The sequence below is a fragment of the Nicotiana attenuata genome, unplaced genomic scaffold, assembly GCF_001879085.1.
Source record: "Nicotiana attenuata strain UT unplaced genomic scaffold, NIATTr2, whole genome shotgun sequence".
Classification (NCBI taxonomy): Eukaryota; Viridiplantae; Streptophyta; class Magnoliopsida; order Solanales; family Solanaceae; genus Nicotiana; species Nicotiana attenuata.
Window position 1 is genome coordinate 436,550 of NW_017670643.1, and position 25,100 is coordinate 461,649.

At 37.3% G+C, this 25,100-nt stretch overlaps 2 protein-coding genes across 2 annotated transcripts; both read right to left on the bottom strand.

Annotated features, from left to right (window-relative positions):
• Positions 1-4,047: 4,047 nt before the first annotated feature.
• On the bottom strand, positions 4,048-6,475 carry LOC109241843 (glutathione S-transferase T1-like). Its single transcript, XM_019408663.1, has 7 exons — positions 6,328-6,475; positions 6,113-6,186; positions 5,970-6,030; positions 5,446-5,499; positions 5,241-5,320; positions 4,757-4,962; positions 4,048-4,420 (listed from the first exon to the last, which is right to left on the bottom strand). The coding sequence occupies exons 1-7, from the start codon at positions 6,390-6,392 to the stop codon at positions 4,250-4,252; spliced, it is 711 nt and encodes a 236-aa protein (XP_019264208.1). The 5' UTR covers positions 6,393-6,475; the 3' UTR covers positions 4,048-4,249.
• A 9,594-nt stretch (positions 6,476-16,069) lies between these two features.
• Positions 16,070-18,306, bottom strand: LOC109241844 (xyloglucan-specific galacturonosyltransferase 1-like). Its single transcript, XM_019408664.1, has 2 exons — positions 17,275-18,306; positions 16,070-17,081 (listed from the first exon to the last, which is right to left on the bottom strand). Exons 1-2 carry the CDS (start codon positions 18,224-18,226, stop codon positions 16,303-16,305), a joined length of 1,731 nt encoding a protein of 576 aa, XP_019264209.1. The 5' UTR covers positions 18,227-18,306; the 3' UTR covers positions 16,070-16,302.
• Positions 18,307-25,100: the final 6,794 nt, after the last annotated feature.

The following is a 25,100-nucleotide window of genomic DNA, read 5'->3' on the forward strand; positions in this document are numbered from 1 at the left end:
TACTCGGACCTCGAAACCAAAACTCCACCCAATCACGAATGGAGACCTCGTGGACATCATCCTTCATGAGTTTGTAGAACGCTGAGAACAGGTGTAGGCAACTTCTTGGGAGGAAAGGTTTTCCTTGATCGTCCGCTTGTGTGAACTCCTTACTAAGGGGGGTAACTTCGTCGTAGAAGGATCCATGCACCGGAAGGACTCCGATTGCTCGCAAGTCCCACAAAGAGATAGAGAGTTCACCAATAGAGGTAGAAATTTTATTTGTAGATGGACACCAAAGCTCACAAAAGGCACGAAGGACATTCTCATTGTAGTCATAAGTGAACAACGAAGCAAAGATGGCGTCATAAAACATTGATGCCATTCAGAGTCAACTTGTTGCGGGCAAGAACATCTTCTACCCGCTCCCAATATTTGGATGTATAGCGAACTTTACCAAAGCCGGAGGAAGGAACACTCCAAGTGGCAAGACGCCCATCGTGATCATGATGAAGAAGACGAGCAGACGCGACCTTCTGAGAGGCGGAGGACTTCAAATGTAGGACCTTCATGTTGGTTGCTTTGCCCAAAAATCCATCTGATGCATCCTTCATCTCTCAAGTCGACCATTCTGCAAGATCAAGGGAGGCGTCAAGCGGTTTCCTAGCGAGCGCGAAAACACCTATCACCGGAGGATGAACTTTTAAAGCGACAACTTGGGCGTGCGGATTCTGCTTGTTGCTTATAATCTCAAGGTGTGGATATGGTGTATCGTGGTCGATAAAATGCATCCTTGCTGATGGAATTCACAGTCCGATGTGCTGCTCTGAGAGTCTGCAAAAAGAAAAAGGAAGAATCTATGAAAACCAGCAAGACTGAAAGGGGCAGCATGTTGCCTAAATTCGAGAAAATATCTGGGAAAATATCAGCATATTCTGATTATGATTTTTACCTATGTCGTAGCTCCGGAAGTTTAGTTTCTGTAGCAAAGCCGCTCGTGATTTCGATGCTCCTACACCAAGATATGATTTTTTTGGTTAAGACGCACAAAGCTGAAATATTGAGCGTGACAGAACTTGAACCAAGTTTAGGAAGCTCGCCTAGGATGATACAATGCGAATTTAAATCAAAATTTTTGATATATTGCAGTACTCCGAGCCTAGTTTCTGTAGCCGCAAACCGCTCATAATTTCAGCATTCCTACACAAAGATATGATTTTTTGGGTTAAGACGCACAAAGTCGAAGTGTCGAGCGCGACAGAACTTGAACCAAGTTTAGGAAGATCACCTGGAACGATGCAATACTAATTTAAATCCATATTTTTGATATGTTGCAACACTTTGAGTCTAGTTTCAAAAGAGTCAAAGGTCTCGTATTCTCGATACCCTTGCGATGAGATATGAATGCTTTTTTGTAGAATGCGCAAAGCTCAGGATTCCTGGCAACTTCTGCGACAAAGAGAAAAAAAAGGGGTCAATCGTAGTCAAGTCCAAAAAGGTGCAATTATCGTATGTTCATCACAGAAAGTACTTGAGTTCTGAGTCCAACAACATGCAAGATATTCAAGTATGAGTTCGAAGCATTGCCCAAAATTAGCGACAAATAAAGAACGATGGAAAAAGAACTTACCAGTGAGACCTTCAAAGGAAGCTAGTGAAGAGTAAGGAATTTCAAGAATAGGTGGTGAGCATGACTGCATGGTATGCTCCTTATATAGAATATTGAGTCGGCTCTCTGGCTTGGTGAACAAAATTTTCCTTTAAAAGAAAAGCCAATTTCTAATTGACTTGGAAGTCTTTTATGGTAAAAGGAAAGAAAAAAGAAATTTGAAAGGCCTCCCCTTTGGAAGCTTGTACGAATCTCTTTGACTTGGCAAGTTATTCTACATGGAATAAATTAATTCCATAAAAGAAGCAAAAGAGGGTCTCATGTAAAATTTGTAACGACCAAAAGGCTTAGGGAAAGCTCCAATTCCTGTTTTCCAACAGGCAAGGATACTTAGAAATCTCCAACTCCTCTTCAAAATAGGAATAAGCTTCATTGTAAGAACATTTGGGAAAATTATGGAAAGTTTTTAGCATTAATCCAAAAGAAGCAATTTATGTTTTCTCTGAGCTCATTTGTAATTAAAGCTATTATCTACATATAATGAGCTTATACTTAATCATCAAATTGGTTTGTTGCCCGAAGACAATCAGTTTGCCAAAAAAAAAAGAGGTTCTAAATAAGGAACATTTGGTACATTGATGGGTAACTAAGATACACCATTCGAGGAGTAATTCTTCTACTGGGTTCTTGCATGCCGTGAGAAAGTCATTAACTTATCTTCGAAATTAAAAAAAAAAAAAAACAAGGCAAAGCTACATCGTCCATTCTATTTGGATTAGGACTTTCTTCATTATGCCAAGTCACACTTAACAATGTCCGTTGGCTCAACAACGGTTACTTCAAATCACGTCTTCAAGTTACGATAAGCCTACACCTCGACAAGCTTTGAAGCACGGGCATTTTTTAGACAATTAAAATTTTATTAAGTTTAAATCCACAAGTAATTTGGATTTTATCATATATTAAATACATATTAGTCCAATGATACTATGGGCTAGTATAATCGGGTCGATTATTTAAATTTAAAATAAATTGATTTAAATAAAAGTCCAATGTATTATTGGGCTAGCCCGTCAATTGGTCTTCTATCAAATGGATCTGCCCATAAGCCTCAAGCCCAATGACCCACTAGGATTTTCTTGGAGACTACTCTACCCCACACCTATATAAAGGGGTCAAAGGAGAAGGCTAAGACACAAGCAAGTAAGCAGAAGGAAAGGTTAAAGAAGCTCTGAAGAATAACATCAAGGTCTCTCTATCCATATCTGCAATCGGCGTCCGTGGTCAAATTCTAAAGGCGAACTCAAATCATAGACATGTGGCTTCAAATCTTCCGTTCGTGATAACCCAACACCAAATCCCGATTCGTGACGACCTTCAAATTGTTCGTGACGTACTACAAATCTTAAATCCGTCAAGTTCAAGATCAAGCACTCAAGCTGTTGAACCATCATCCGTGAGGAGAAGAATCAGAGGACTATATCTCTTTAGATTTAGGGATATTTTAGAGATTGTAACCCCATCACTTGAATTGAATATATTATTTGTCGCTATATTTCTTGTCTTGATTATTATTTTTCAGGAGCAAAATTTAGTTGTTACAGTCAATAATGCTGCAAAATAGCACACTAGGGGGGTCGTTTGATATGGTGTAAAGGAAGAAATAATCATGGTATAAGGGAGTTGTTATAGTTATTCAATGTTTGGTATATGTTTTTTATTCATGTATTAATCCTTGTATAAAGTTATATGCCAAATTGGATTACCACTTTCAACATGGAATAACTAATTCATGTATAACTTATACGCGGATAAAACAACAAAAGGACAAAAGTACCCTTACCTTTTTCATAGAAGCTTATGAAAGTAAAATAGCCAAGGATACAATTGTAAACTCATAGCCTTTTACTTTTAAAAAAATATATTTTAAATGATATCTTGTATATCTAATTTTAGTACAATAAAGCAAGCACAAAACAAGAAATAATTCCTACCTACTAATTCATGTATTACTAATTTCTATATTACTAATCCATATATAACTTGATTTCGAACTAAACGACCCCTAGTTATATATGGAAGACATATGGTAATGCCCCAAATCTAATTACTCTCATTGTCTCTAATAAATCCTCCTATGCCCGCTCCTCAATGATGATTCATCTGTATTAAGTTTTTGATGTCCAACGAATAAATTTGGTAAATGTTTTATTAGACCAATAATCAAAGCACTAAATTGGATAGCACTTGTTGTGGCCACTTGGGGAGATAAAAGTTTATGTTATTGTTCTGAAGATACTATTGCTTCTGTCCAATCATAAATGCCATAGAATAAAGGAGAATAGAGTATTCCAATATATTATGGCTTGAATTATTGCTAAAGCAAGCATTTGTTCTTGATCCATTATAGGGATAATTTTTATATGGTCACGGGTGATGACCCAGCTAAAAACAGCCGATGCGTAGAATAGAAACAGCTTCAATTAAGAAGATTATTAATGTCACTGAGTTTCGAGAATAATAGCAAACAACATACTGTATTCTTTTATACTAAGGAAATGTTCATACTGCGGGCATATGCAAGCCTTAACCTAGTAGTAATTGGTTCAACATGGCTTAAAATTGATCAAATGCAGATAAAGGTCGTTTGCTTGATCAGGTCTAAGTGCTTGCTCCAGCAGATCGCTGCTTCTGGAAAATCTCTTTAACTTTGAAGAGGGTTGCATGTATTTCATCAAAATGAGGTGCTGTTGCACTCTTTACATCATCAATCCACTTCAAAACATTCTTGTGCGGACTTAATATCCTGTCACGATCCTTCTCATCAACAACCTGTATATGAAAAGAGAGATTCCATAAGACCTCATCGCCACATACACAGCTCAAGTTATGATATTCAGGAATGGATCCCGCTAAGCCTAGCAACAGGTAGCGTACAGTCAGAACTCTTTATAATGTTATTCTCTAAAACAACACTTCGCTATAACAGCCAAAAAGATCTGGAACAAATGAGGTTGTTATGGAGAAGTCTATTGAAAAATGCATGCTCCAAGATGATTGTATGATGGGATAAAGTAAGGTTATGCAAGTGAATGCGTAATAATTGTACACGTTTAGAATTCTAAGTCGAAAAAAATGCAACATCACAAACAAGAAGCATCTGTATACCTCAAGTTGCATAATCTCACACACTAAGTTAAGATCAGCAATGGAAGGTTGGGAATTTCCAAGCAAAAAGCTTCCATCTTTCTGCAGCCAATAGGTATCAATCTTTGCAAGAGATGCTGAAAGGACCTTCTCACCTTCTGCTGCTGCTTGTGGATTCAAAGGCAACCCAAGTGCAGGTGCCAGTGTAGAATTAAGGACATAGCCAACTGAAAAGGAAAAAAAGATTTCATGGGAAACAGCAAAAGAAATTCATTGCAGTAGACAGGCAAATTATTCCACATGTCATTTGTCTCAACCACAATATGGAAAAGACTGTTAAGACCGATCGAGTTAGCAGAAGAATGTTAAACAAATTATAAATAGCACTTTGTGAATGAAAACAAATTTCTCAACAATTTTGAAGATCATAATTCCCCTTTAGTAAATTGACTAAGGAAAGGAACAAATAGGAAGAAAAAGAGTCTTCAACATAAACCCAAAGCACCTGAACCACGGCGTAAGTTAGAGTGGTGCCAATCCAGGACGGATTCGATTTTTGCTCTTTTCTGCAGGTCACTTGGATACCTTCAATATAAAGCATGAAATATTACTGAGAATTGCAGATTACAAACCTATAGGCTATTGTCAAGTGTTTGCATTAAAAGAAATTTACTGGTAAACGAAAAGGAAGTGGACAGAACTAAACGTACCAATGATCAGCAACTTCTGGAAATGCAGAAGCTAGATATCTTAGAATTGCATGACTGCAAAGAACAGAAAATTTGTGACTCAGCTGTTAAAAAAGACATAACTGAAATTGTTAAATTATTTTCTTTCAGAAAGGAAATATAATTTAAATCCATCTGTTTAATATCAACCATCTACTAAAAAGGGGGTACACACTCACTGACACATAATTCTGCTTGTGCAAGCAAGATCAACAACTATACACTGATCCGACAATTCTTTAAGTTTTTCACTCTGTTGAGTTTAGTAATATTTTCTACCTTTATGTGAAAGCAAGATCAACAACTATACACTGATCCGACAATAAAATAAAAAAATGTTTACACAAAAGTCACTCATTAAATAATTGCAGGTAAATCTCCTAATAAATACTACTATTAATTACTAATATAATACAAATGATAACTTAGTATCATAAGTTAAAATTCACGATCCTTTAAAAAACTATTTTACATTATTTGTTTATTAATTTACATAAGAAAATTACCTCTCGAAAAGCTTAAACGATCCATGAACTATGGCTGGAACTTGCTTCATGGGATTAATTTCTGCATATGAAATTGCAGTAATAATAAAAAATAAAATCCAAAGAGAAGATAAAACATTATGTATAAGTGAGTGAAAAAGAACCTGCAAATTCAGGAGAGCGATGTTGGCCTTTGGAAAGTTCAATAGGGACCTCCTCAAATTCAATTCCATTTGATCTTAAAAACAAAAACCAATAATATATATATATATATATATATAATTAGATTATGATGATTCAGAGAAAAGTAATCAAAGTTTTAGATTCTAATTAAATAAAAGAAGTCAAGGATGATCTGAGAGTAGAATTAGAAAGTTACTTGCAGAAAATAAGAAGAGCACGAGAAGGCTGAGACAAGCGATCTACATAAACTTTGAGCGACATCTGTAAATTGATTCTTTACTGTGAAATTAAATGTGGTGAGGAATGGAGAGAGGCCACGTATTTAAAGCCTTTACGTATTCCCACTGTTGGGGAGATGAGGAATCGTCAATAACACTTGGCACCGTCAATTTCTATGATTTAAGAAATTTTTTATTTTATGGAATTAAATTTGCATTTATAAAATAATAAGTTTTAACTTTTTTACTATTTTATATACTTATGTGGTTATAAAAGCTTGTTATTGAGAATAAAATAGAAAAAACAGACTAAAAACTAGAATTGAAATAGTACTAACTGTAGAATAACAAATTTTAAAAAAAATACATTGTATTACTTATTGCCTAATCGTATATATATATATATATATATATATATATATATATATATATATATATATATATATATATATATATATATACTATTTTTAATTTCCATAGCAAGGTTATGGTGAGTATTACTGTGTGAACGAATATTTGCATTTTGGAGGTCTAGAAGATTTTTTTTTTGTTTTGTTTTGGTTTGTTACGTAATGAATGACGAGAATGTATTCATATCTGGACCAATGGAAGAGTGGGCATTTGGGCCTACCTCTGTATCAGAGGCTACTACAAAGCAGCTGATCGGATTCACATTTTTGTAGTCAAATAAATGCATTTTTTGTAACTAATTTCTAGTGAAGATTCTAGTGAAGAACGTTTAGAAAGAATTAAAGTGTGTTTCCACCAGTACATTGGGCAATAATATGGACAAAATTCAATTGTTCGATGATGTTGAGGTAGAGGACTTTAGAGCTAAGGGTGTGTTTGGTTCATTAAAAATGTTTTCCTGGAAAATAAGTAATTTTATCGCTTATATTTTCATGTTTGATTGGTGAACGAAAAATCTTTTTTGAAAATATTTTTTAGTATTTGGTTAGTGAGCAAAAAATATAATTTAGGTAAACACTATGGGGTGGGAATGGAGGGGGTTGGGGTTGGGGGTAGGAGGGTGGAGGGAGTTGGGGTTAGGGGGTGGGTGGTAGGTGGTAGGTGGTGGGTGGAGGATGGGGCTGGGATTAGTTGGGTGAGGAAGGTTAAAAAAGAGTTTTAGAAAATGTTTTTCTAAAAAAATATTTTTTCTCCTCTTGGTAAGGAAAATATTTTCCTCCAATTGAACGAAAAATATTTCTAAAACATGTAAGGCAACCAAAAAAAAAAAAAACAAAATTAAAAAACACTTTCCTTCATAGCAAACACACCCAAAATCTACATTGAGTTTTCTTTCTAAACGTGCACACTATAGGAAAAGATGGACTTGTTACGAAGATTATATAAGTTTTAAATGAACGTAAAAGGAAAATTAACACGGACTAGTTAATAATGAAAGAAAATAAAAAGAGATAAATCAAAGTTGTTTTTGTGGTTGAGGATTATTTGCCACTTCTATGTACAGTTTTCGATATTTATAGCTACATGGCTAATCATTTTGAACCTTAACTACTTATTTGCTTATCGTGTCCTTAAATCCTTCCTGGAAAATTGTCAGTCTTATAGCCTGTTTGGCCAAGCTTTTCAGGAGGTCAAAAATTTTTTTTTTTTTTTAAAAGCACTTTTTTTTTTCTAACTTGAGGTATTTGGCCAAGCTTTTTTGGGGAAAAAAAGTACTTTTGGAAAGAAGCAAAAGCAGTTGCTAAGAAGTAGAAAAAAGTAGTTTCTTCCCAAAAGCAGAAGCAGAAGCTTTTGACTTTTTTTCTTACCAAAATACCTTTAACAAAATATAGTATATACCAATATACCGTTAAACCTAATACTTAGGCTATTAATATATAAGTATTTCTTCTTATTTTTAGGATAGCTTTCTAATATATCGTGACTCTAGGGGTGAATGCTTTTATATTTGTTGAATGATTTTTAATATATTTAACTTATATTAAAAGAATTAAGTACTTTTTAATTTTATTTTCATATTTTATATAAATAAAATGAAAAGATTTAATTATTGCCTGTAATAACAAAATTTTGAGTTTATTTAAATACTTATAATATTAACTATTAAGTATACTTAAAAGCACTTTTTTAAAAGTTTGGTCAAACATAAATTATTATTCAAAAGTACTTTTTAAAGTGATTAGCCAAACACAAACTGCTTCTCTCCAAAAGTACTTTTTTCAAAAACACTTCTCAAAATTAACTGATTTCTCCAGCTTGACCAAACAGGCTAATAAATTCTGTAAGAGTAGCTACTGGCTCGTTTAACTAATGTTAATCCGCTTTTTATTTATGTGAAGCAATTGTCGTTCGAGTCCCTTTAAGCTGTAGAATCTTTGTTTGATCTAGTTAAATGTGGTAACTCTTCTTCTGGTATTATTAAGGCACCCTCTTATTTGACTCAGATTTGATTAGTTTGTGAACCCTATTTCCACTAAGAAGGACCGTTTATTTTCTGAGACCAACCTAAGTTCCCGCTCGAGTAATAACCATGAAAACGGACGCAAAAAAGGAGAAAAGTGAGGGCATAGAACAGCGAAGTGAAGCAAAGGCACGGATCGCTTCGCGAGATGAAAAAATTTCAAAAGCTGAATCCAAGTCCATGGGCGCGCGACGCGTGAAGGCATACGCGGATTCCATCTTGTCCCATCCGAATTTGGATTGAAAATTTCCGTCCCTTAATTATCAACCCTAAGTGATATAAATACATCAAAGAACGACTTTTTAAGGGTTATACAATAAGGCAAGAACAAGCAAGGAGCAAGGCAGAAGATTCGAAAACAAGTTTTTATCTTTCTTCTTCCTTTTTCTATTATTGGTGATGAATTCTTATATTGTAGTTGTGCAAACAATTATAAATAGCTAAACTCTTTATTCTAGGGTTTAACGTAACCTCTTGGAGGATGAATTATTATTGCGTTTAATATAAGTTTGCCATTGGAAGATTGTGCAAGACATGTAACAGAAAAAAAAAAAAAAAAAAGAAAGATATAACATATACATATATATATATATATATATATATATATATATATATATGTATGTATGTATGTATATATTCTTGTATCTCTTTATGTTGATGAAAGTGTACATACAAAAAGAGGAAAATACAAAAATACTGAACTTATATCTCTTTATGTTGATGAAAGCGTATATACAAAAAGAGAAGAAAATGCAAAAAAAACTGAAGAAAAAAAAAGAGATGCAATAATTAGTATCAAGGAACATTCGCTCCAAGCTAGAAGAAGAAAAGTCACTACAAAAATATCTTTATCCGACCAGCCTGAAGCCTGACATGATAAGTCAAGAAAAAGTCCTAAATAGATTTCAAAAATCAGTGTTGAGTCTATATTAGTGGAGATTAACATGAAGAGCAAGCCTATGGATGGAGAATTGTGATATTCGAGATTTGTGATCATAAAGTTATCAATTCCGAAAAATTCAAGAGGAAAATAATGCAAATTTTGCTTTATTAAAAATGAAATCAGAAGCAAGGTAAAAGATTTGGTGAAACTTATAAGATTAGTCATTTGGCATGATGGAGGAATTTATTTTGAATAAATTTTCTATCCAACAAAGACCAAAAGTTTTGAAGAAAATGTTACCAAAAATATTTTTTAGAAATGTTTTTCTCCTCGAGGACGGGCAAGGACTCAAGTGTGGGGGGAATTTGATGTATATAATTTATTCATATATTTTTATATGTTAAATATTAAAGATTTCAAATAAAATATGAATAACTATATCATGTTCTCCCATATTTTCTAACATACTTTGCGTGAAGAAGAGCATATGATAATTGAAGAAAAGAAGCAAAAAAATAGAAATTGAGTAGCCAATTGGGCATAAAGAAGCAAATGGACTATATCACCGTAGTTGCGATGATGGCAGTTGGAAATCATGAAGCAAATTATATAGTTGCAACTAGATAACTATAGTTGAAACTATGGTTCTTTCTCTGCAGAAGGAAACTCAATTGGCAAGGTTATAGTTGCACCTACAATTTCTATAGTTGCAACTATGGAGAACCTTAGGCACAAAAATCTATAAATAGAGTGTGAATTAAGGATAGAAGACATCGAGTCTGGCTGGGAGAAACTACTCTTTGGTCTCTCTCTCTTTTCTTTTGTATTTTCTACTAGTTGTTTTTCTTTTAGAAGAATAATATTTCTTTATAAATTAGTTTTTCTTACTTCGTAATGGAGTAACTTCTTTTGTTGGGATAGTTGATGAAAAAAAAGCAATATATATATATATATATATATATCCACCCTCGGGAGTCGTGATGGCGCCTACTAGTGAAAGCTAGGCAAGCCGACCATTTGTACTATTTACCTTTTTTCCATTTTAATCTTTTATCAATTAAGAACCAACATTAAATAATCAGCGGAATTTAATGAGCGGAGGACTGAAATGCAATATTTAAACAATGATGCCAATACCGATTCATAACATAAACTACCCAGAACTGGTGTCACAATTTCACAGACTGTCTAAGAATACTACAAATAAGGGTCCAAAATATAAATAGAACGTTGTCTCTGAAATACATAAAAGAAACAGAATGAATGGATAGAAGGAGACGCCAAGGCCTGCGGACGCCTGCAGGACTACCTCGGGTCGCCTAATGAACTGGAAGCAGCAACCTCACTGCGATCCGAACGCTACAGTATCAGGATCTACACAAAAGAGTGCAGAGTGTAGTATCAGCACAACTGACCCCATGTGTTGGTAAGTGCCTAGCCTAACCTCGGCGAAGTAGTGACGAGGCTAGGACCAGACTACCAAATAAACCTGTGCAATTAAATCATATCCAGCGGAAAAATAAAGGCAGAAATTTACAATTTAAAAGTAAGAGGGGGGAGGGGGGAGACATGCTGCGGGTATGTCAAGTAACAACAGAAAACAAATAAACAACCGTAAAGAACACCATAATTCAAATATCAACAATAATCAGGAAATCAAGACAAGTGCACGGCATCACCCTTCGTGCTTTTACTCTCGTCCTCACCAAATATCAATATAATCGGCACGACATCACCCTTCGTGTTTTTACCTCACATAATCATGGCACGGAATGATCCTTCATGCATTATCACTCTTATAAAGGCACGGAATGGTACATCGTGCGGCACGGCATCACCCTTCGTGCATTAACACTCTCTCACAAAATATTATACACGACATCACCCTTCGTGCTTTAACACTCTCTCACCAAAGTAATGCACGGCATCATCCTTCGTGCTTTAACACTCTTCCTCACCCAAACAACAATCACAAACAATGAGGGGCAATGAAAAAAATGAAAATCACAATAAAAATCCCCGCAAGGGAACAATAGTACAACAATCATATCCCGGCAAGGGAAACAATATCAAAAGCAACAACATCCCGGCAAGGGAGACAATATCATAATTCTCTTCTCTTCCTCACATTTACTTCACAACTCAATTCACAACTTGAGCCAATGCTCTATAATGTTCAATTGCCAATGATACTTCCACAAATCATTTAATAACTTGAGCCAATGCTCTTCAATGTTCAATTATCAATATTTCTTCCACAAGTCTCGTTCAACAATAGAAATCATCACATAAGGCATGATTAATACAAAACAGAGTCACATTAATCATAGTCTAAGACTCACGGGCATGCTTGACACCAACGCATAGATACTCGTCACCATGCCTATACGTCGTACCCAACAATTAACACATAGCAAATATGACACAACTCCTAATCCCTCAAGCTAAGGTTAGACCAAACACTTACCTCGATGCCACGAACACAATTCAAGCCCCAACTACTGCTTTACCTCTTGATTCCACCACCAATTCACTTGTATCTAGCCACAAGTTACTTAACTATAACAATAAATGCTAAATGAATCCATTCTAATGCATGAAAATAAATTTTCTAAAGTTTTTCCCAAAAAGTCAAAAATATATATATACTATTTTTAATCTCCATAGCAAGGTTATGGTGAGTATTACTGTGTGAACGAATATTTGCATTTTGGAGGTCTAGAAGATTTTTTTTTGTTTTGTTTTGGTTTGTTATGTAATGAATGACGAGAATGTATTCATATCTGGACCAATGGAAGAGGGGGCATTTGGGCCTACCTCTGTATCAGAGGCTACTACAAAGTAGCTGATCGGATTCACATTTTTGTAGTCAAATAAATGCATTGTTTCTAACTAATTTCTGCAAGTTTATGAAGATTCTAGTGAAGGAACGTTTAGAAAGAATTAAAGTGTGTTTCCACCAGTATATTGGGCAATAATATGGACAAAATTCAACAGTTCGATGATGTTGAGGTGGAGGACTTTAAAGCTAAGGATGTGTTTGGTTCTTTAAAAATGTTTTCCTGGAAAATAAGTGATTTTATCGCTTATTTTTTCATGTTTGATTGGTGAATGGAAAACCTTTTTTGAAAATATTTTTTAGTGTTTGATTAGTGAGCAAAAAAATATATAATTTAGGTAAACACTATGGGGTAGGGATGGAGGGGGTTAGGGTTGGGGATAGGGGAATGGAGGGGGTTGGGGGTTGGGGAGTAGGGGGATGGAGGGGGTTGGGAATAGGGGATGGGTGGTGGGTGGAGGATGGGGGTGGGATTAGTTGGGTGTGGAATAAGGTGGAGAAGGTTGAAAAAGAGTTTAGAAAATATTTTAAAAAAAATTATTTTTCCTCCTCTTGGTAAGGAAAATATTTTCCTCCAATTGAAGGAAAGATATTTCCAAAACATTTAAGGCAACAAAACATTAAATAAAAAAAAAAAGTTTAAAAAACACTTTCCTTCATAGCAAACACACCCAAAATCTACATTGAGTTTTCTTTCTAAACGTGCACACCATAGGAAAAGATGTTGGTATATGGTTGATATTGCTCCCTGTGCGGCCTTGGCTCCCCGTCGACGTCCCTCTGGGTTTTAACTGCTAACCTATTTGGATGTACTGAATCGGAAGGAGCTCCTAATTGGTCGTCCTCGACCCTGATCTTCGGTTGATATCGGTTGTGCACATCTGCCCAGGTTACAGCTGGACACTCGACCAAATTTTGTTTCAACTATCGTGATGCTATCGAACTTCATTCGTTCAACCCTTGGGTGAAAGCTTGAACGGCCTAATCATCTGTGACTGGTGGCAAATCCATGCGTTTAATTTGAAATCGGGATACGAACTCCCTCAGCATTTCATCACCCTTCTGTCTTATCTTAAAAACGTCTGATTTCCTTGTTGCGACCTTTATGGCCCCGACGTGCGCCTTCACGAAAGCGTCTGCTAACATGGCACATGAGTCGATGAAATTTGGCGGCAAGTTGTGATACCAAATCATTGCTCCCTTTGACAAAGTTTCCCCAAATTTTTTCAACAAAACTGACTCTATCTCGTCATCATTTAAGTCATTTCCTTTAATCCCGCATGTGTACGAAGTGATGTGTTCATTAGGATCGGTTGTCCCGTTGTATTTAGGTATATCCGGCATACGAAATTTCTTAGGAATGGGCTTTGGGAGCTGCACTCTGAGGAAAAGGCTTTCGCACGAACTTTTTTGCATCCAAACCTTTTAAGATCGGGGGTGCCCCCGGTATCTGATCAACCCGGGAGTTGTATGTTTCTACCTTTTTATCATTATCTTCGATTTTCTTCTCTCCTGACTCGATTCTTTTGGTGTGCTCCTCGAGCATCTTCATTATTGCAGGATCAGTCCCTGATCCATTACCATTCGACCTTTCTGGCACTGGCTCGGTACATCGAGTGATCTATGGTTCGACCACACTCGGGGTTCTATGTTGACTTTGAAGCTGAGCGATAGCAACCTGCTGAGCCTGTAGCATCTTGAATATTACCTGGAGGCTAACTCCCCCGTCTCCTACGCCCTGTGTTCCTTGGCTACCAGATCGGCCTTCCCTGCGTACACTCCCTTCGGGATCTGTACCTAAATCCGCATTCAAAGCAATGTGCGAACTGATATCGACTGGATTGACCAGCACTCCCCCGAGATTAGCCGGTGGCACCCCGGCTCCTGGAGCAATTACGTTATCGTTTTCCCCGTGAAATCCAAGACCATCATCACCATGTGCGGTTGCGTTTTGTGAATTTGACACGTTTTAACTTGAGAACAAAAATTCTTGACAAGAACAAGTGGGAAAATAACGTGTGTTATCAGAATCAGCACTGAAACAATCACTATTATCCTTAGCCCCACAGTGGGCGCCAAACTGTTTACCCTAAAATCTGAGTAACAATTAAACTTATATTGTGGTTTTAATGATATGTGATTTCACTTAATACCAATTGAGAAATGTAAAAATAAGTCCGGATGTCAAAAAGTGAACAAACGAATTTACTTTGAGAAAAAGCTACTACCGCGCCGCATGGGATGCCACGAGGCGCGGAGCGGCAGTGCAAAAAATGGTCTGACCAGCAAAAAGCAAGCTCTCTAGATTTCCTCACTAGCGCGCCGCATGGGGCGGCGCGGCTATGCAAAATCGTCAGAGTGATTTCCAAGTTCGGCTAGGAAATGGTAGTTTCGTCCGGGCTTGTTTCTACACGGTATAAATACATCAAAATACAATTTTGAAGGGACTTTTGACCTACAGAAGATTGGAGAAAAAACCAAGGCAAGAAGCCTTAAGAATTCATCAATATTTCGTCCTGCAATTGATGCAATACGGGAGTTTGTATTGAATTATTAGAATTGATGTTTTCTTTGTTTCTGAACCTTATTGAGATGTCTTACTCCATTGCTATGGAGTAATTCCAATAGGGTGTTGACAGATATGGTGTTTTAATAACTTGATTAGGGATTCGATTGTTGATAATTGTTAGAATTAATTGATTGAGCTTTAATTTGTATTGTGGAGTTATTTATTGTTTTGCTTAATCGAAAGAAGAGTTTGATATTGAATTTCTTCACGTCTTATGCGCTAGTTTAAATTTGTGATTCAAATAGGTAATCGAAAGAGCCTCTTGAATTGTTAATCGAACTAGAAAATAGGGAAATATTTGTGAGAAGTTACCCTTTAGATCATAACCATCATTTTATTCTTGCAATTGTTTACCGTGCTTCAATATTAATTACTAAAATAAACGTTTAATCGAAAGAGGAACCTTAACTTCAAGTGTAATCTAGTTATCTGTTGAATTCGTGAGAATCAACAGTATTATAGAGTGAATTAACTCAAGAATTGTTTTCCAAGTCAATTATCTTGCACCTATCAAGTCAAATACCCTTATTTCTCTCATTGTTATTTCTTCGTTGCTCATCTGCTGTCTTTTGTGATCATTTGTTAATTGCTTAATTTTTAGTAGTTAATCGTAGTAATAGTCATCATATCAAGTGTTAATTTTCCTGGATAGTAATCAAGTGAAGATTATTTCGAATACTGTTTAAATCCAATCATGTGGAGACGATAATTAAACTATACTATCCTTGGCTAGCGAGCTATAATTTTGTGTTGTGTTTTGCGCTCGTGAATGAAGCTAAACCACTAGGAGATCCATCCTATAATAACAGGGTTTATGCATTTGATGCCGTTGTTTTAACTCATGGAATGATCTTTAGTTATTTCCTCTTATTTGTATCTACCTACAAGTTAGAAGATCCTTCCTCCCCATTCCTTACCCCTACCCCCCCCCCCCCCCCACAAAAAAAATCATCAATATAATAAAAATGAAAAGCAAAAGGAAGAAAAAGAAGAAGAGCTGGAGAAATTAAATTAGTAATTAATAAATTTTTGTACATTAAGTGTATCTACTATTTGGAGTATAATAAGAAAAGAAAAAGGAAGTAGTTTGAGTAAGAAGTGGTGAGCATGTAAAATGATTAGAAGTTGTATTCCCCGTGGAGACTAAAAATCTCCTGGGTTTCCTGGTACAGAAGTAAGATACACATGTGACTAAACTGAAACAACAAAACCAACACAAATAGTTTTGTCATTATTCCAATCTGGTCAACCTTTGAAGCAGATTATTCATTGTTATAGAAAACGCATCTTGGAATTTCTCCAGCTTAGATTTTGGATCTCCGTACACCAATCCAGGTAATAATTCATAAATTATGTATCTTCTCATATTCTCTCTTTCCCCTGCAGGAATTTTCATAAGCATCTCCACAACATTGACTTTCATGTTTCTCACATCTTCTTGATCTATGAAAACTGAATACTTTTTATAATCTTCTGGTAAATGCCAAGGATATTGATAGTATGCTGTGAATGGATCAAATATTACCGGAATGCAACCTGATATCAAAGAATCAAACACTGATTTTCTCGTCGGGCTATCCCCCGGAGGCTGTAGACAGAATTCAGATTCCATGAACAGCTCGATGATAGACTCGGGTTGATCACATGCACCCGAACTACAATTCAAGAATCTGCATTCACCAGTTTCTATTGAAATGCACTGGTTGATCAAGATCGACCTAATGCTTTCTGGTGCATCAGGTCTTGGTGCACCAGCAAAGCTCACCAGGCTTTTTCGGTTTGCCTTAATGATTTTCAGCTGCCATGTTATTATATCATCATCTGATTGTGGATGGAAATAAGTCGGATGAGGTATTCCTATGTCGTTAAGATGCCATGGTTGTCGTTCTATCAACAGCTTTACTGGATTCTGCATTTCGTCTAGCTCCAAAAACCTACTTCCCCAATCGGAATTGTTATATCTTCTGAAGTCCCAAGAAATTTTTCCAAGAACAAAGACATGGTCTTTACCTGCAGAGGCAAATGTAGCTCACGTGTTATAGGTTTAATTGAACCCAGTATTTTCATAACAAAACATAGATATGCATGTAAAAAGATTCACTATATTTCAACAAATATTAAGTTCTGAACTTATAATTTCAATGATACATTGAGTTCAGGTGCAAGTATTTTAAAGATTGAAACCATCAAATTTAAATGTTACCTGATCTCTTAAACCAAGTTGGTTGCGACTCGAGCCATTTTGCAAGGTCTAGTCCGAGAGAGTCCTTGACATCATTCGAAACATTCTTGAAATGCCATCTCAAGACATCAAGTCCAGCATAGAAAGGCACATAAAATAACTCTGCTTCACTTTTGTTCATTACTCTACAAGGATGATTCAGAATCCTGGAGTGAAATATCAACTCCAATGAATACTGATGAGTTTGGTACCATCCTTTTCCTAGCTTTTCTACTGGCTCACCCATTGCATCATTGCTAAAGAAATTGCAGAGGTCAACCCAAGGAACCATGTCAGCACACTGAGATACCAAATCTTTGTTGAACTTTGTTGGCAATTCATACACATATATTCCCCTACCATCACATTTTGCATTGTTTTGGCTCGATGTCCACGATCGATGTACCATTAATTGATCCTCCACATCATTATAAGCCACTAACAATTCCTCGTCGCTTTTAACCATGCCATTTCTGAAAGCATGGTAGCCTGGTGGTATCGGTATGCCAAGACGAGTAGATTTTTGTTGCAAATCATTAACCAATTTCGTTGCAGTACCATTAACGGATGGAAAACTACCATTAGAAAAGGAGCTAATTGGTGTTTCAAGATTTGGTTGTGTTCCAGCCGAAATACAATAGAGATCATTGAGTTTTCGGGATTGGAAGCAAAGATGGATAATTTTACCAGAAATAATATTGGTGGTAGAAGAAGACCAAAAGAAGATTAAAAGAAAGAAGAGGATTGCAATAGGGATGAGACATAGAAGTTTAGCAAGGATAGAATAAAAGAAGGTGCCAAGTTCATTAGCTTCTTTTTTGGAAAGCCTAGCTTTCTTTTTGGAAATAGAAGTGGTCATTTTCTTTGTAGCTAACAAGGATTTTCTTGATCCTTTCTCTTCTACTATGCTTTTAATTTCTTCCAAACTGGACATGATATTTTGTTAATTTGGTCTCAATTTAGAAAATGGCTGAACATGAAAGCACGTAATAGCATGACAAATACCATCATTGAGGGCACGTTTATAGGATCCATGCACTTAGATACTTAAAGTAAATTTTCCCTTTTCAAATATCTTATTAGTCGCTACCCAGTCTAATAAGGGGTCAAAGTCACATAGTTACAAATTGCACCTTTTTATATTTTTTTCTGAGATGGGTAGGCCGGCAAATAAGGGCAAAGAAGATTAGAAGATTTAAAAGAGAAAGTTCTATAGTGAAAGTTGACTTGTTCATTAGTATTTTCTTTTTTGTTTAACCCTTCTGTATTCGACTAACTCGTATTCATGTTGAGCAGGCCCTCTAACGAGGCAAAGCGCTTCTTGCCAAAAGATTCTTTATTCTTACGGCTCAAACAAAAAAACATCTAATTAAAACGGTGGAGGAATCTCAACTATCTCGATACACCCTTAGTAGTAACTATCAAGTGTGCCGAGTTATGTAGAGCCAAGGGGGTTCGATTGAATCCTCTACATAGAAAAATTATACTGGGCCAAGAGGGCAAAAATGGTTCCTTTTGGTATACATGAACGGTTGAATCCCATTTGACATAAGGAAGTATTAATATTGTAGTGGTAAAAAGATTCAAAAATTACTTTAGGTTACAACTTACAACTTTAAATCCAAGTGTGACATTTTAATGGAGTATTGTATACGGTTAAAATAGGGCTTGCCCGATTTTGCCATTTAATCGAGACCAGGAATCACGTCGAGGGTCAGTATCGTAATGGATCAGGTCAGAGCGCGAAGATAAGGTATCGAGCTCGAGATCGAGGCCAACAACGGTCGAGACCATATATGACAGACATCGAACGAAGCGCAATAACGGAAAGGCGAGATATCCGTAACCGGTCGAAGATCACGGCGGAAATCCCGAAACAGATCAAATCAAGGGCGGTTGTTTAGGCTAATCATGGAATTTACTTCTGTAATTAGAGTTATACCATAATTAGGATTCCTCTACTATATAAAGAAGAGTCCCCATCATTTGTAGGCATCTTACATTCACACACATCAGAGCAATACAATATTCTCTCTTTAATTTACATTCCCTTGTTTATCAGTTTGCTGCTTTTTAACAGTTCTTGCTCTACTAGCTCGAGGATATTCCAACTCGAGGGCTCTGTTCAAACACTGGTTTGCTTTACATTATTATCAATTTTTGTTACTTATCTTTACGTCTCTCAATTGATATTAAGTGAAATCACTTATCCTTAAAATCACATTATATGTTTAATTGTGATCCATTTTTTAGGGTAAACAGTTTGGCGCCCACCGTGGAGCTAAGAATAATAGTGATTGCTTAGTATTAATCTCATAACACACACTGCTTTTACGCTTGTTCTCGTAAGTGTTTTTGATTTCAGGAATCAACATGTCAAATTCTCAAGTAGCACCCACACATATAGACAACGGCCTTGGTCTTCAGGGCGAGAACAAGAATGCAGCCGCCCCGGGAAATGGAGTACCTCCAGTCAACCCCAATGGACCACGAGCCGTTAACCCAATTGACGTCGAATCCCATGTTGCCATTAACAGAAATTTGGGCGTCGACCCCGAAAATAGCGTTAGCAGAGCAGCCGATCAGAACACATAAAGTGGTGAAGAAGGTGAAATTATCCTTCGAATGATATTTGAAATGTTACAGACCTAGCAAGATGCGATACCGCAGCTCCAAAATCCGAATCGAGCACCAAGCAGAGTTGAGCTCGATACATCGCAAGAAGTTATTCACAGGGTCGAACGTATACGGGAGAAATCGAACGATAATAGATCGGGAACTAACCTAGCCATCATGAAGATGCTCGAGGAGCTCACTAAACGGGTCGAATCAGGAGAAAGGAAAATCGAGGCTAATGATAAAAAGGTAGAAACATACAACTCACGGGTTGATCAAATACCGGGGGCACCCCCGATTCTAAAGGGTTTAGATTCGAAGAAGTTTGTACAGAAGCCTTTCCCACCAAGTGCGGCTTCGAATCCCATTCCAAAGAAGTTCCGCATGCCAGAAATTCCCAAGTACAATGGAACAACTGATCCTAATGAGCACGTCACTTCTTATACATGCGCAATAAAGGGAAATGACTTAGAAGATGATGAAATTGCAATATGTTCTGTTGAAAAAATTCGGAGAAACTTTACCGAAGGGGGTGATGATATGGTACCACAATTTGCCGCCCAATTCCATTGATTCATTCGCCATGCTTGCTGATTCATTCGTAAAGGCACACACCGGAGCGATAAAGGTTGCGACTAGGAAGTCGGACCTCTTCCAAGTGAGACAAAAGGACAATGAAATGCTAAGGGAATTCGTACCTCGGTTCCATATGGAACGCATGGACCTACCACCGGTCACCAATGATTGGGCTGTCCAAGCCTTCACCCAAGGATTGAACGAGCGAAGTTCGGTAGCATCACGATAACTAAAGCAGAATTTGATTGAATATCCAGCTGTGACCTGGGCCGATGTATATAATAGATACCAGTCAAAGATCAGAGTCGAGGATGATCAGTTAGGAGCCCCTTCCGGTTCCGTTTACCCAAATAGGTCCGAAGGCAGGATTCAAAGAGACATCGACAGAGAGCCTTGATCGAACAGAGATCGATACCAACCATGCGGCGTAGGTCGTAGGAATATCAGACCAGGACGTAATCCCATTCGGAATGATCGAAGGAATGATCGAGGACAAACTTCCCGAGGGATCATTAGTAAGGGTGGCTTTGACAAACATGTCGAGCCCAAAGAAGCGCTAGGATTATCAGAATACAACTTCAGCATCGATGCCTCGAGTATTGTATCAGCCATTAGACGAATCGAGGATACTAGGTGGCCCAGACCTCTACAGACCGTCCAACTCAAAGGAACCCTAATCAAATATTCAAATACCATGGAACCCATGGTCACAAAACCGAAGACTATAGGCAGTTAAGGGAGGAGGTAGCTCGTTTATTCAACGAGGGTCACCTTCGAGAGTTCTTGAGTGACCGAGCTAAAAATCACTTCAGAGACAGGGATGCAAACAGGAAAAACGAACAGGAGGAACCGCAGCACGTGATTCATATGATCGTTGGTGGAGTCGATATTCCTCAAGGCCCGATATTTAAATGCACCAAAGTGACAATCACAAGGGAGAAGCGTACCTGGGACTACTTACCAGAAAATACCTTATCTTTCAACGATGAGGACGCAGAAGGGATCAAACAGCCTCACAACGACGCACTGGTAATATCTATCCTTATGAATAAAATTCAAATTAAATGTGTGTTGGTTGATCCAGGTAGCTCGGCAAACATTATTCGATCGGGGGTCTCCATGGCCTGGGCTTCCTGAATTAGCCCCTCATAAAATGTGGGGAGGGGCGGCGAATCGTCAATATTTTTTGCCCCAAGCAAGTCACTTAGGGTGTTCTCTTCGTTCCGAAAAGCCTTAGAAGCGGCCCCTTCAGGCACATCCGCTGATTACTCATCACGGGGGGAGACATCTTCAGCCTCCGAAGACTCGGGGACTTTGCTTCGGCCACCCTCCAAGATTTCCTCGGTTCGAGGCTGAACCTCTTCGACCATCACCAGCTCAGCGGCCTTTGGAGCCTCGACGCTCCTCTTCGTTCGAGCTACTAGCTCGAATTCAGCATCTTCATCTTCCTCTTCTTCCTCCCTTAGACGCTGAGCAATATCAGCAGGCAGGACGGCGGTGTCCTTTTTCGACCTGCGAGCCTTGCTCTTCTTGGGCTTTGGAGTATCGGAGGGCGAGACCCTTTTCCTCTTCTTATCCTTCGCCGGCTTCGGGGCCTCCTCCTCCCCAAATGGGGTGATGGCAATGTCTCTGAGGCCTGTATAAAAGAAATCAAGTGAATGAGAAACGAAACATTTTAGAAAAAGACCATCAAATACATGAAAAGAAGCTTACCATGATTTTTGGCCTCCCATCGGCCCCTTGCCAAATCGTGCCACGAGCGCCCGACATATGAAGAGGTCGATGCCACTTTCCGAACCCAGCCCTCAAGGTTCGGAATTGCACCAGGCATCCAAGAAATCGCTGCATCAAATGAAGGAATATCGATGGGAAAAAGCAAAGGAAACAATACAATAAATGGAAGCCATGGGTGTGGTTTGTACTTACGCTTCATGTTCCATTCCTCGAGGAATAGCATCTTCTCGGCCGGGATTATGTCGGAAGTCCTCACTCGGACGAACCGGCCCATCCATCCTTGATCCTTGTCCTCGTCTATGCTCGAGAACAACACCTTGGTAGCCCGACGCTGAAGCCTTATTAACCCGCCTCGATAGAGACGGGGGCTGTACATTCTGATGAGATGGTCGAGGGTGAAAGGCATCCCTTTGACCTTGCTCACGGAGCAGAATAACAATCCGCCAAAAGGAGGGATGGATTTGACCTAGGGTTACTCGGTATTGGCGGCAAAAGTCGATGATGAAGGGATCGACATGGCCCAGTGTGAAAGGGTAAGTGTAAACACTTAGAAACCCTTTCACTTAAGTAGTGATGTCCTCTTCAGGGGTCAGAATCACCAACTCTTTGTCTCCCCAATTGAAATCCTTCTTCACATGCTCGAGGTCATCCTCAGTTATCGAGCATATATATCTCGACATTGGCTCACATCGGCCAGGGACCAACGAATTTTTCTCGACTTTGAAGTCGAAAGTAAGATCACACCCCCCCTAGGAACACACTCCTCGAGGCATGGCTCCACCGGCGTTTTATCGTCGGCAGGCCGCGATGAAGAAGCTTTTTCCTTTTGAGGAACGGTTTTAGATGTTTTTGCCATTTTTATATGGATTCAGAGAAAGAAGAAGATGAGATTTGTTGTTTTGAGAAAAGGTTGACAACAGGACTTGAAGAACATGCAGAATTGGAAAACTTAAATGAAGTAGAGTGCTTTGAAGATTAAGGGAAGTTTTGAAAGTAAAGTTTGAGAAAATTATGATGAAGACCTATTTATAATGTTTTCTATGACGGTTCAAAGACACTGGTGGCCGACCATCAACTGATGCTCATTAATGATTTTGGGAACTGTACCGATGCGACACTTCGGTCTCTTCCATCGCTTACGTCACAAGGGTGACGTCATAACTGGTCAAGGTATAAAATCGAAGGCTCAGTCCGTTTCTCCTCATTACACTCCAAGAAACGAGGGGACTATCTGTATACGGTTAAAATAGGTCTTGCCCGATTTTGCCATTTAATCGATACCAGTGAATCACGTCGAGGGTCAGTCTCGTAATGGATCAGGTCAGAGCACGAAGATAAGGTATCGAGCTCGAGAATCGAGGTGCTCGTCGAGATCGAGGCCAACAGCGGTCGAGACCATATATGACAGATTTCGAACGAAGTGCAATAACGGAAAGGCGAGATATCAGTAACCGGTCGAAGATCACGGCGAAAATTCCGGAACAGATCAAATCAAGGGCGGTTGTTTAGGTTAATCATGAAATTTACTTCTGTAATTAGAGTTATACCATAATTAGGATTCCTCTACTATATAAAGAGGAGTCCCCATCATTTGTAGGCATCTTACTGAGCAATCCAATATTCTCTCTTTAATTTACATTCCCTTGTTTATCAGTTCACTGCTTTTTAACTGTTCTTGCTCTACTAGCTCGAGGGTATTCCAACTCTAGGGCTCTGTTCAAACACTGGTTTGCTTTATATTATTGTCAATTTTCGTTACTTATCTTTACGTCTCTCAATTGGTATTAAATAAAATCACGTATTCTTAAAACCATATTATAAGTTTAATTGTTATCTAATTTCAGGGTAAACAAGTATATTTTTGTCATTGATAACTATTCACCACATGAATGTAGTGTGTTAGTTGTAAACTCCAGTCATTGCATTTGCCAATCTCCGAAATATAAAAATGCACAATTCACAATAAACACACAAATCCCCAAAACTTTTGGCGGGCGAAAGAAAATTTGCGGGGAATAGAGATTTTCGTATACATTAATTCGTAGACAGGCGATGAGAATTATTTTTTGTCCTGAATATGTCGGTAGTACCTAAGTGACGTCCAAGGCTGGATTAAAATGCACCAGATTTTGAGTAAACAAGGAGTACTTTTTATTATATTAGAAAACCACTATTTTCAAAATACCTTAAACACGATTCTCTACAAAAAAATTAAAAAAACTTTCCAAATACTACCTAAGTTGAGAGATAAAATAATAGATGCTAGAAAGAAAAATACATGAAAAAATGACAAGACAAAAATAAAAAGCAAAGGTTAATTTCGTGTTTAGGGAAATTCTGATATTCACATTACATCTTGTTTTTCAAGTTCTAATGCATGCGTATTAGGTTAAGAAATGATTAAGAAAATGGGGTTTACACTTGGGAATTGTCAATTGGTCAACTATTGTAATCTATCTATCTATTAAAGGAGAGTAGTATGCATTGTGGTTAAGCCAAGTGTCAAGCTAAAATGAATCCACTTGGCAATTTTAAGACAACATTAATAATTAAAAATTATAAATGGAAATATAATTAATGAAAGTAGTTGAATGAATCTTATACATAATATAAATAGATCTTAGACAAATCTAATATATATATATATATATATATATTGACCCACTCCTAGACTTTCTTCTATATTATCTAGAAATATGGAGGTAAAAAAATTAATTAAAAACTATAATATAAAAAAAATAAAAAATATAGAAAGATGTAAATTGAGATAACCTATGACTATTTATACTTTGGAGTAAGTTAAACTATAAAACAAAACTAACATTTACTTAAGATATTAAAGATTTATTGTCTTTAAAAATCAACAAATTTAAAATAATTTA